A 13,867-nucleotide genomic window follows, 5' to 3' on the forward strand; every position below is an offset into this window, starting at 1 on the left:
CCATTCCATGAATATAAAGGATCTGTGAACCCACTGGACTCCAAGTGTCTCTGCTCTGAGATACTTACGAGATATATAAAGATATATGCCTGTATCTTATTACAAGCCAAAAGTATGACATCTTTTTTATGCCCCTTGTGGAACCAGATTGGCTTAGAACTAAAGTAGGAATTAAAATGTTTATGCCCATTAAAAATCCATTTTTGTCTTGAAAAAGGTTATACATCATTATCAGTGAACATGCTTCAAAAGTCCCTAAAGCACACCCAGTTGATTAAACAGTATTTGTTTTCTTTATGTTACAAACCCAAATTATGATGTCAAAGAACACCCTTTAAACTGTCTTTGGTACGTGTTCACTTTATGAATATGTGTAGAAGTATGCTTTTCATTAACATCAGACAAATTTGTTGTAACATTTCTAATTAAAGAAATTTACAGTGAGCATAACAAGCCTAGTTTTCCCATAACATTCAAGGGATTGCTTACGTGGCTAGGAAAACTGTATTTCCACCCCCCACTTTCTTGATTCTCCAGGGTGGCCAAGCTGCCCTGGACAGTGCTCAGCAACCACAGCTGCTGCTCCCAGCTACCCAGCAGTTAAGAAAGATGGCTTGTATGTGTTGAACTTCCTGGGCTCTCTGGGAGATGGGAGCAGGAGTGTCAGAAAGCATCCTGGCTAAATATGTCGATACAAGCCTCCAGCATTTCCCTGGCCGGCCAGACACCCCTCCTCCAATGTGACTAGTGGTCAAAATGAACACTTGGAGGGACTGGAAGTCTTTCTGCCCTTTATTACCTAACTCAACACACAATGACCACTCTAGGCCAGGAATTCCTATTCATCAGCATTGCAGGTCAGCAAGCACAATTAAGGGGCTGCTTTAGGGACTTTCCCAGGTTGGGAACCAGTGGGGGCTCTGGAGACTAATATGATCTGTATTCAGGGAGACAGAACATTCTGCAAAACAAGCAAAGCAGTAAATGAACAAACAGACAATTCAAGATTTTATGTACTGATTTCCAAATGAGTGTCATAGACAGAAAGTTCAGAGATAAAAGCAGCTCCCTAATTATAATGAAAGAAGACTTCAGAAAAGAAGTTGAGTGTTGAAGAAAAGATAAAACTTTGATGAGATGATAAAAGTGGGGAAAATACTGTAGGCTTTGGAGGCAGCCTAAGTGCAATTGTACAGGGAGGAAAAAACCTGATTAAAATATTCAAGCCAAGGATTCATTGAGAAGGGAAGTAGGAAATTAGAAAATAAAGGCCTTAGACACTTCGGGAAGGAAGAATTGAAAGTTTCTTGGCTAAAGAGTGATGAGTTCAAAAGGGTATTTTAAGAAGATCCAAATGGAGGTGCTATGTACAGTCAATTGGATTGGAAACACAAGGCATGGAATTAATCACATGCATTCTATTTTAATAATTGTCATTCTTGAACACTAGCCATATAAAGAACTGAGCTAGTTAAACTTAGGTTTCTCAGATTATCAAGGTTAATATTAATTTGAATTAATTTTCCAGAGTTTTTTTTTCAAACACATGGTTTATATTCTGGAAGTAATGATCTCTAAGAATTACCTTGTTTTTCCTAAGAGCAACTCATGCCACATTAGCTTTATTCCTTCTTCTTTGATGTTTCTAGGCAAGCAGATCAAAGAAATACTCTTGAAAACAGTATCTGAATTTCAGCAAAATGTTTTGCAAAGTTTACCATAATTTTTTAAATAGGTCAGTAGATAGCATAGTTATTACAGGTGATAGGATCGGGAAAATATAGATTTATAATACCATATATGAAAAAGACTTATTTGCCTATAAGTTTCTTATGATGATAAATAATAAATATTGTGATGGTACTGAAAAGGAAACATCACAATATCTTTTGTTTTGTTTCAGTGTCTAGGCACCATCCGAGAGGATGGACATTGACAAAGTAGAGGCCATCTAAAGGAGAATAATAGGGGTGGGAGGAGGACCCTGAAGGCACGTCTCATAATAAGTGGTAGAAGGGACTTAAGGTGCTTGACCTGTAGAAGAGAAGAGGCTGTGAGATAGACAGTCTTCAAATATTTGAAGGACCTCCACCAGGGAGAGAGAACAGACTTGCAGGCATAGTCAAAGAAAGCAGGTAGATATGAGGGATATTCTGAAGGAAGGAAGAAACTAGGTGTTGGAGGAGCTAGAGATAAATCTACAGTGACCCTAAAGCACTGAGTTTTGAGTTATTTCACCTTGAAGTAAAGGCTGGTCACCATGATACAGAGAATGTCTGAAAGGCATCCTGTTTGGGGGGGAAAGTTTAGAACTTCCTTTTGAGTGCTTTTGAAATACTGACAAAACTTTTCAGTAAAAATATCTATCTGACTGAATCAGCAGAAATTTTGGAATCTGTATCTGAGGAATCCTAGTTTTTATCTGAATGATCAGACAGATTAGAAATTAATATATTTAGACCCTTAGGGGCAAGATGATGGCATCATTTCTGTGGACTAGATAATAAATTGGGTTTTTATATTTGTAACTTTCAAATATTACTGAATTAATGAACTATCTAAATAAAATGTTAGTAGAAGTTCTGGTTGCCTAATTTCAGAGCCACATGTCTTTGAACAGGGGTCTTGCATGAAGCCCTATCCAGAGTCTCCTGAGAACACACCTCCTCCTACACCAACAGCCCCATCAGCAGGCTCACAGCACCCGGGGAAGACATCAGGATCCCTAGGGAATGGGAGTGCTGGACAAGACTCAGCTAAGACCAAACAAAGGAAAAGAAAAAAGGTTAATAGAGTTTTCTATTTCTTTTTCCTTCTTTCTTTTTTTTTTTTTTTTGTTGGCAAAGTAATGTCTCTGCTTTTTATTTTATTTTTTTTAATTTTATTTTATTTTTAAACTTTACAATATTGTATTGGTTTTGCCAAATATTGAAATGAATGTTGGTGGGAATGCAAACTAGTACAGCCATTATGGAGAACAGTGTGGAGATTCCTTAAAAAACTGGAAATAGAACTGCCTTATGACCCAGCAATCCCACTGCTGGGCATACACACTGAGGAAACCAGAATTGAAAGAGACACGTGTACCCCAGTGTTCATCACAGCACTGTTTATAATAGCCAGGACATGGAAGCAACCTAGATGTCCATCAGCAGATGAATGGATAAGAAAGCTGTAGTACATATACACAATGGAGTATTACTCAGCCATTAAAAAGAATACATTTGAATCTTTTTCTTTCTTTTTGGTGCAAAGAAGAGAGATCTTGGGGCTTCCCTGGTAGCTCAGCTGGTAGAGAATCAGCCTGTAATGTAGGACATCCTGGTTCAATTCCTAGATTGAGAAGATCACCTAGAGAAGGGATAGACTACCCACTCCAGTGGAGTGGAGCTTCCCTGGATGGCTCAGATGGTAAAGAATCCACCTGCAATGTGAGTGACTTGAGTTTGATCCCTGGGTCAGGAAATCCCCGAGGGCATGGCAATCCACCCCATTATTCTTGCCTAGAGAATCCCCATGGACAGAGAAGCCTGGCAGGCTACAGTCCATGGGGTCACAAAGAGACAGACGTGACTGAGTGACTAAGCACAGCACAGCACAGGGAGATCTTACTGAGTTCACAGGTATGGAAAATGTGTTCTGTTTTTCTCATTAATCAGATTTTAGAAACAGCCAATTTATAGCAAGATATTGATGTTTTCTAATACTTTATTATAAAAATTTTCAAACATACAAAAAAGTTAAAAGAATTGTAGAGTGAATACCATATATCTATCATCTGATTCTGCAATTAAAATTTTACTATACTTAATATATTTACTATATTTACATTTACTTTATATGTATATCTGATTATTCTTTTATCCATCCACCAGTTCTTTTTTTTTTTTTGATACATTAAAAGGTAAGCAGCAGGCATCAGTATAATTCATGCCAAAACACATAATTTTGTATAATATATACATTATAAAGAAATTTATAATGTATACATTATACTTTTTTAAAAAAGGAAAAGTTTATATACAGTGTACCACTCAATTCTTAAGTATACCGTTTGCTGAATTTTGACAGATATATAAATTCATTGTTTTCTGATACCCTCCCAAGATTACAAAAAACATTACGATTAGTTCCAAAAATTCTTTCACACCTCTTCCAGGCAATCCCATCACCATCCCCAGAAAAGCAAACACAGTTCTCACTTTTTAGTTTTCTCTCTTCTGGAGCCTCATACAAAGAGAATATAATATGTATACTCTTTTGTGTGAAATTTCTTTCACTCAGGGTATTTTTAAAGTTTATGTTTTTAAGTACAAGTGTAATTTATTCTTCTTTATTGATGAGTAAGTTGCTTGTATATCAGTTTACTCATTCTCATTTTGGTAGTTAGGCTATTTTCAATTTGGGGGGTATTATGAATAAACCCGTTATGAACATTATTGTACAAATCTTTATGGGCAAATGCTTTCATTTTTCATAGGTAAATGAAATGAAATTACTAGCTAGAAATGAAATTATTGGATCATAGAGTAGCTATGTGTTCAGTTTTTAAAGAAACTACAAGAACTTTTTCCCAAATGATTATATCATTTTATCCAAAGCTACAGTAATCACAACAGTATGGTACTGGCCCAAAAACAGAAATATAGATCTCTCTGGAACAAGATAGAAAGCCCAGAGATAAACCCACGTGCCTATGCTTAACTAATCTATGACAAAGGAGGCAAAAATATATAATACAATGGGGAAAAGACAGTCTCTTCAATAAGTGATGTTAGGGAAACTGGATAACTATGTGTAAAAGCATGAAATTAGAACACTCTCTAACACTATACACAAAAACTCAAACTGGATTAAAGAACTAAATGTAAGACAAGATATATAAAATTCTTAGGGGGAAACACTAGGTAGAACGCTGCCTGATATAAACAAGATCTATTTTAATCTACCTCATAGGGTAATGAAAATCAAAATAAACAAATGGGACCCACTTAAACATAAAAGCTTTTGCACAGTGAAGGAAACCATGAACAAAATGAAAAGACAGCCCACAGGATGGGAGAAAATATTAGAGCCACTGCTTTTAATCACATGTCAGAAGATTTTGTAGCTTTTTTGTGTGTTTGTAATGTTCTATTTTTCTCTGGATGTTTTCCAAATCATATGTTTATTTTTGATTTTCAGCAGTTTGACCATGATATCCATATATATGGTTTTCTTTTGCATTTTTTCTGTTTAGAATCCTCTGAGCCTCTTGAAAATTGAATACTTTTAAATTGAGGGGGGAATTATCAGCTATTATTTCTTAAGGTATCTTGCCTGCCTCATGTTCTCTCTTCTCCCCTTCTGAGATTCCAGGTATATTTTCATTAGTTACTTTGATATTGTTCAACGTGTGCCTGAAGCTCTGTTTAATTTCCTTTTCAATCTTTTCTTTCTGTTCTTCAGGTTGAATAACTTCTGTTGATCTTCCCTTATGTTCCAAACTCTATCTACTGTCAGTTCAGTCTTAACACTCATCCATTAATGTCTTGTTTCTGATATTTTGTTTTACAGTTTTATAATTTCCTTTTGATTTCTTTTTATAGTTTATTGTTATTTTTTAACTTCTTTTATTTCATAATAGCTGTTTTAAAACTCTCATATGATAAATTAAGTATCTGGATTGTTTTGATCTCCATTGAGCATAAGTCACACTTTCTTGTGTTGTTGCATGTCTAGTAATTTTAAATTATATGCTGGACATTGTGAGTAATATATTGTAGAGATTTCAGGTTCTGTAGTATTCCAATGAGAAGAGTTGGTGTTGGTGGTGTGTTCATATGTATGTTAAGCAGACTGTTGACTCTTCTAGATGGAACTCTGTAAACTCCAAACTCAAATGCCTCTTCAGCAACTAGACGCTCTCTTCCTTTATTTAGTTTTACCTTGGTTTCTTGGATTCAGTCCCACGAAGGAATAGCTTAGAAGTTAGTCAAAGATTTGGGTAAAATGTATACACTGAATATTTGTCTTCCTTTCTTTGATTCTGTCCTTTTTTGGGATTTTCTTTTTCTCTTCACACCTACTGTGGTTGCCCTGAACTCTGAGCTACAGTTCTTCATGCTTCTAAGGTCCCGCGGCCCTGTACTGCCTAGGGCCTACCCTTAGGCTAAAACAGAAAAACAGAAAACCAACCCACAGCCATTTCCTTCTCCTAGATAAAGTACTCGCCCTTTCAGTTTTTGTCCGGGTGAGATCGCTCTGTTGCTTTCAGGTACTTGTTTTTTATAATTTGTCCAAAATGTACACTTTCCTCCACAAGCTGCTGGCACAGTAGAAACTACTTGCCACTACTGGTAGTGGGCCTGTGCCAGGATAGAATCCTACAGCTGATGGTGCGCACATTTAAATTTCATCCTCACATCTGCATTCCCCCTTTTCTCTTCAAAGTGACAGAGCTCAGTGCTTCTTTATTAAGGGAAACTCCGAACAATAAAGAACTTCTGTATTGTAAAGTAGTTCTAAAGAATTTCGGCTACAGGGCTCTCCAACTCATTCAGTAACTAAAACTAGAGTATAAAACATTACTTAAGGACCTCCTCAGTGGATTCGCTTTACAAACTATGTAGAAATTTATAATTAACCTGGTAATTATGCGTATGTAAAATAATTTATTTATTTTTATTTACTTATTCACATCTTCTACATCCAAGAAACTGAAAGTGTTAGTTGCTCGGTTGTATCCAACTCTTTGCGACCCCATGGACTATAGCCCGCCAGGCTTCTCTGTCCATGGAATTCTCCAGGCAAGAACACTAGAGTGAGTTACCATTTCCTATTCCGTATTCAAGCTCTTGCTATATTTTGATTTTTTACTCACTGGAAACCTCAGCTGTGATGGTACTAAAAGCCAAGGAACTCGATGTATAATCATATCTTAATACTGTCATTTTAATCTTGGGAGTGTCCCTTATCTTCACTGTATCACCTATAATGTGGGGAGTTGGGAAAGTTTAGAATAGATAATGTCTTGTGTTTTTTCCAAATTTTATAATATATGAATCTTTGAATTTGGTGATTCTTTATTATCTTCTTTTCAAATACCTTTTCTAGTTAATTTCTTTAGTTTAAAAAAAGTCACTTCCTACTTACATAGAATGACAGATTACACAACATCTCAGTTAAATTTTGGAATAAGAAAATTAACTGTATTTAACTGTATTATACTATAGCCTTTGGCCAAGGAGTGACCCAACTTCATCTGAAGGGAAATCCTCTATAAACTCGAAGAACTGAGAGAGCTCTGTGTACAAGAGTGAGAAGAAAAAAGGCACTTGCCTGCCCACTCTGATCATACATCAATCCATGTGGTCAGTGAGGGACAGAAATCAGTATTAAGGCTACTAACCTTTCCCTTGCTCTGATCGGAGATACATATTACTCCTCTGTTACACCTCTGTAGAATCTAATGTATCAAGTTTAACAGAAGATGTAGTCCTGAAAAGAGTAAGAGAGTTATCTGAGATTCCAGGTCCTTCTTAAATATTAGATTACCTGGCAAGGGGAAAGCTGAGAAAGGATTAAAAAAAAAGTTGTTTCTTCCCAACAGCTTTTATGTTGGAAAGAAAAGAGTCAGATAAGAGATCCCGGTGCAACCGAAGTTTCAGGGTAACTTCTTGTACTGCAGTTGAGAGTTGAAATTGTTGAATAATTTTATTCAGTTCAAGCCAGCAAGGACAGAAGAGAGACAATGCCCAGATCCAGGAAGTATGGAGAACTCTGTACGATACTTCCACCTCCAGTGTTGAGCAGCAGCTTCTGAATAAAAAGACATAACTAAAAACGAAATGGAAGAATCCAGGAATGGAATATGAATACAGCCGGGGGAAGGGCAGCTGACACATGAAGAAGAACTTTATCAAGCACCTTGTTCTTGGCTTTAGGAAATTAGGAGTTTAGTTCCCACGGAAATTCTGATAAATACACTATAGACAACAAGACTCAGTATTTTGTCAAACATGTGGGTTTCATTTTTGAAAATTTAAAGAATATTCCAAGATGTGGGCTCAAGCAGAATGAGAAAGCTAAATTGGTATATAAATCTAACAGTCTTCATATGTATTTATAACATAATATTTTTATTAGTGTAGCAAATACATAAATTTAATGCTAATCCTTCTGTAACAGTTTTGAAGACTGTTACAAAATTTATGAAGTCACTGCTGAAGTAAAAATTCTAAACTTGATATGAATTTTGAACTTAAACAGATTACTAGTACTTTGGTGAGGGAAGGGATGTTTACAGAAATGAGAAGGTATTTTTTGAGATGAAAACAATACTGCAGACACAACATTTGAGATATAGAGATTTCCTTGCAAAGAACTCAGTGGGCAAATCAAGAGGGTGAAGAAGCGCATGTGGTAACTTATGCTGGTGTTTGCAGTGGCTTAATTATAGCAGATAAACCAGAAACTGGCAAAAGAGAAATTTTAATGACATTTTTCACAAAATTGAATATTCTTATTTTTATATAAGGTAACTTCTTTTTAGCAATGATAACATGATTCAAGCAGGATGGCTTACTTGCTGCCATCTTACAAATAGCGGCCACAAGTGATTTCTAACTTACACTTCCTTCTTCAGTGTTCTGAAATCTATTGGATCTCCATGCCAGAAGTTCTGAGAGATTTTGACCAATATATTCTATACCAAGATCGAACTTATTTGGGAAAGTAAAGGAAGAGTCCCTCTGCAATGGCCATGTAGCAAAGAAATAAATCCACTTTTCAGATAGAAAGGAGCTTTCACAGAGGAAAGCGCTGGAAAACACCTTACCCCCTTAGTCTGCAGGATATTGCCCTCTTAACAAGCTGGAATCAAGGTTGCCGGGAGAAATATCAATAACCTCAGATATGCAGATGACACCACCCTTATGGCAGAAAGTGAAGAGGAACTCAAAAGCCTCTTGATGAAAGTGAAAGTGGAGAGTGAAAAAGTTGGCTTAAAGCTCAACATTCAGAAGACGAAGATCATGGCATCCGGTCCCACCACTTCATGGGAAATAGATGGGGATACAGTGGAAACAGTGTCAGACTTAATTTTTGGGGGCTCCAAAATCACTGCACATGGTGATTGCAGCCATGAAATTAAAAGACGCTTACTCCTTGGAAGAAAAGTTATGACCAACCTAGATAGCGTATTGAAAAGCAGAAACATTACTTTGCCGACAAAGGTCCATCTAGTCAAGGCTATGTTTTTTCCAGTAGTCATGTATGGATGTGAGAGTTGGACTGTGAAGAAGGCTGAGCGCCGAAGAATTGATGCTTTTGAGCTGTGGTGTTGGAGAAGACTCTTGAGAGTCCCTTGGACTGCAGGGAGATACAACCAGTCCATTCTGAAGGAGATCAACCCTGGGATTTCTTTGGAAGGAATGATGCTAAAGCTGAAACTCCAGTACTTTGGCCACCTCATGCGAAGAGTTGACTCATTGGAAAAGACTCTGATGCTGGGAGGGATTGGGGGCAGGAGGAGAAGGGGACGACAGAGGATGAGATGGCTGGATGGCATCACTGACTCGATGGACAGTGAGTCTGAGTGAACTCCGGGAGTTGGTGATGGACTGGGAGGCCTGGTGTGCTGCTATTCATGGGGTCGCAAAGGGTAGGACACGACTGAGCGACTGAACTGAACTGAATGTCCCCATGTTGTATGGGGTTGGCCAAAATGTCTGTTCTCACTTGTCTATAAGATCCTGATCAAACTTTTTGGCCAGCCCAACTCACAAAAGAGTCTTTAGCCTCACCAGGTACTTGATAATTGCATTTATTCTAATATAATCCAACTGAAACAAAGTACTTGGGATAAGAATCAAGAAAGCATTTTTTCTTTTTAAAGAAAAACTATGTGTGCACTTTGATATGAGTGCCAAAGTGAGGGGTTAAGATAATTTAATCCTTGTTATTGTGGGCACAGCAGTTATGTTATTTAGGGTATTGTTGGAATGAAACTGAGAAAGATACTCTAGAGTATATTCCTATTTGGCTTATTTCAAGTCTTGTTAAAAATAATTAAAAATAATCAAGCTCTCGTTTTATATTTTAGTCTTATTTCAGGTTCAGCTTGAATAATTAGCAGATGCTCTTTGTAGGAATGTTTTAATTATTTTACTAGTCATAATAATTTAAAAAAAAACATGCAAAAGGCACAAAAAATATATTTAAAAGGCACAGAAGGATGTACAGTGAAAAATGTTTCTTCTAACCCATATGCTCCAGACACCCATCTGTACTCCAAGAGAAAGAAATTCTGCACTGTTACTAATTTTCAGGGTGTCTTTGCAGAAATAACCTATGCTTAAATGAGCATGTACTGTTCAGCCTTTAAAAAAAAAAAATAGCTGATAACATGGTTATCCAGTTGTACACCTGGCATTTTCTCAAACAGTATGTCTTATAGATAGTGCCATAGGAATCTATATGGAGCTGCCTCCTTCATTATGGTGGTTGCTGTGGTTTCTATTGCATTGAATGAATGTATCATAATTGATTTTATGCTTCTCTCCTTGATGAACATTTGCTTCATTAATTCAGATAGTACAGCAGTGACTGTCTAGCTATCTATATTATTTTTTGCCTGTATAATATATATCTGCAGGATAAATCCTTAGAAATAATGAAATTGTTGGATCAAACATGGTTGTATTTTTTCATTTTGATAAGATTTGCCATTTCACTCTCAGTAGAGGTCATGCTAGATATACCTCTATAAGGAATTCTGAGCATGGTACTTCTGCAATGAGAGTGATAAGTAATACATGGGCTACTATTTCTTTCTCTTGATTCTTTAATGTTGATGACTTGGCATCTGGTACCTACTGCACTTTTAAGTAAATTAGCTTATCATTTCAAGAACATGGATGTGCTGTTTTTAATTTAAATAATAACCTACTGCTGTTGATAGCTAACATATGTCAGGCATTGTTCTAAGAGTTTAAACATATCAACTCATTTAATTTTCACAGCAACCCCATAGAGCAGTTAAAATTATTATCCTGTTTACAGATAAGGAAACTAAAATACAGGTATCTTACATGACTTGACAGAACTGGTAACTGAGATGGCTGGGATCTAGACCAAGGTATTTGAGAAGCCAGAGCCTACAACTAAATTACAAACATATAATACCTCTATTTCATTTTTTTTAATCATGTTACATACATTTCTTGAGCTGAGATCCATACTCTTATTGCAAATAATCTTTTTCATTCTTGTGTCTTTGTGTACTTTCAAACTTGTCTTTTACAGATGAGGCAGATTAAAGTAATAGTTTCTGTTTTATTTTGTTTTTGCACAGAGGACACTTAGAAAACTAGGAACCAAGTTGAAATGATCTTCTGTGGCCATCCCCTATATTATAAATAAATATATAGCAGTTTTACATTTTTTATTTTAAAATTGATGACTCTCAGGTTATTTCAGAAATACATCCAACAAGCTCCCAAGACACATTTATAGTAATAAATGTTTAAATGTTTTTTTTAAAAAAATAGCTTCCTGTAGTTCTTTCAGCAAGCTCACATGACACTTTTCAACCGCTCACAACCGGCTCTATTCTCCTGTACCTTGACGTGCAGGCCTAGGTGAAATATTGGGGGCATAAAAATTGCATTTGGTTGGTCTGCTTGGAAGGGGTCATGTAAAAGTCATCTTTGATTTGCTAATGGAATTTTTTGTTGTTCTTAGATGTAGTATATGGCAGCACTGATGTGCATCCTAAGGGAAAACCCGTCCATTTTATAAAAGTTTATTTTCATATTTTATACACTGTAGTTGTGTTGTGTGTTTTTGATTTAGTAACAATTTATGTGTTTTTCTGTCGCAGAGCACTGCGGCCTGTGGTGTTGAGGCTCACAGCGATGCCATCCAGCCCAGCCACATCAGAGAGGCCATCCGACGCTACGGCCACAAGATTGGCCCCCTTTCCCCATTCACAGTACGTAATAACAGAGTTATAAAAAGTTATATTTATAATCTGAAAGAATTTTGATTTTCAAGTGGTCAAATGAAGCAGCAGTGGAATTGTTGAAAGCAATTTGTGGTAGCTGTAATTTTGTTGTATAAAAGTGGCATAATTCTCTTGGGAAATAAGAGTTAGTCATTTTTGTCTCTTTTTGGAAGAACAGTTTTTTTCTCTACAAAATATTATTTTCTTTCAATTACAAATTATGCTTTTTTTTCCTTGGGGCTTATATTTTCTATTTTTCAAAGCTTAGGTTTATAAAACTTTTTTTGTCAAATTATATGTATCCAAATATTGCTAGAAGCACTTTATATTTTAAAATTGGTTAGATTGGCAATACCACTTCTATCAGATGTTCTGCTCCTAAACATACTTTGAGTTGGAAGAAGAAGAAATGATTTCTCTACTGGCTTTGAAGTAGGCTGAAAGGCAGACAGTCTTCCACATCTTCAAATGGTTTTAAAGCTTATAATCAAGGTTTGTTTTTTTTTTTTTTAATGGAGAATTAAAGACTTTATATTTCAACAGCCTAAAGAAAGAGTGTGTGTATGTGTGTTAATTAAATGCTCATCTTATGGCTCTTTTAAGAAAAATCTTTATTCATGTTAATATAACTTTCTCCAAGTCCTTCTCTGTTTATAAGGGATTGGTTTGATTTTCAGAAATCTAGGTTTGATTTATGACTAAAGCACAGTATAATTCACCATTTGTTTCATTTTTTCGTATTCAGATCTACTTTAACATACTAAAGCAGAATATGTATGTGTAACATTACACATACGTACGTACATAGCATATGTTTTTTCCTGAGTGGATTTTGCTATTATCTGTTGATAGAAGTCATAATTTCTTCTAAATTATCTAATCATCTTTTTTCTTGTGTTTCAGTTAAAGAGAATGCTTTCTTAGCATTCTTTGTTTTCATTGGTTATTGTTAATCATATGCATTATCAATATGACCACGAGAATGTGTCAGAGCTTCTTTGTCTCTAGAAGCTTTCTATAATGGTGACAATTATTTTCACTTCTGGCTAATGTATTAAATTTGTCATATATATGATTCATCATATTTATATTAATCATATGTTACTGATTAAGCAGTGTATCCTTTTGCATGAGTGTTTTTAGGTTATTACAACTGAAAGAATGAAGTCTGTATCTCTTGTTTTATTTTTCTCCTACATGACAAGTGAGACTATTTTATGTGATAAGCCAAAAGGAAGATGAGATTTAGAGAAATATGAGTTGATGGGAAGAGTTTAAAAACCAACTGAAATTGAAAGAACCAATTTATAACAAAGGATTAAAATTTTCAGATCCATAGATAAGAGCCAAATAATGACTTATAGTCTGAGGCAGTGGAATAGAGAGAGAAGAAAAAGGCAGAGTTGATAATAATCTAGAACTAATTAAAGGGTAGCAAAGAGAGACAGGGGTTTTGAGAAATAACCTAAAATGGTTACTAAAAGTAATCGGTAAAATTACATAAAGGAAAATGTATCTACTGAAAATGTATCTACTATAAGGGGAAATCTCCTAATCACAAGGTCTGTGATGTTTCTTCACACGGAAGTGGTGGTGGTGGTAAGCTCATTAATTCTTCAAGTTTTTTGTTTTTAAAAACACTGGTCAGATCACCTGAGAACCATCTTGGCTGATGACACTGTGTGTCTGTGTATACTTATATATTCATTCCTCCGTGTCTAACCTGATAGTCATGTATTGTTGCTTTTATAATCCAAGATTGTAGTATATGGCAGGAAATATACTTGAAATATTCAGTGTGTGTGTGTGTGTGTGTGTGTATTCAGATATAGTTTAAGATGATTTTTGTCTAATAAACATATAACCAATATGGTTTTTTAA

General features: G+C 35.7%; 1 protein-coding gene across 3 annotated transcripts in view; it reads left to right on the forward strand.

Annotated features, from left to right (window-relative positions):
* The window catches only part of SUPT3H (SPT3 homolog, SAGA and STAGA complex component), a 411,938-nt gene that overhangs the window by 308,568 nt on the left and 89,503 nt on the right, over positions 1-13,867 (forward strand). For all 3 annotated transcript variants that reach the window (XM_025261004.3, XM_025260996.3, XM_045162913.1), the window contains 2 exons: positions 2,621-2,785; positions 11,864-11,974. In XM_025261004.3, the coding sequence (XP_025116789.1) occupies positions 2,621-2,785; positions 11,864-11,974 (276 nt within the window). The remainder of the gene's footprint in view (positions 1-2,620; positions 2,786-11,863; positions 11,975-13,867) is intronic.

This window comes from Bubalus bubalis, chromosome 2 (assembly GCF_019923935.1).
Source record: "Bubalus bubalis isolate 160015118507 breed Murrah chromosome 2, NDDB_SH_1, whole genome shotgun sequence".
Taxonomy (NCBI): Eukaryota; Metazoa; Chordata; class Mammalia; order Artiodactyla; family Bovidae; genus Bubalus; species Bubalus bubalis.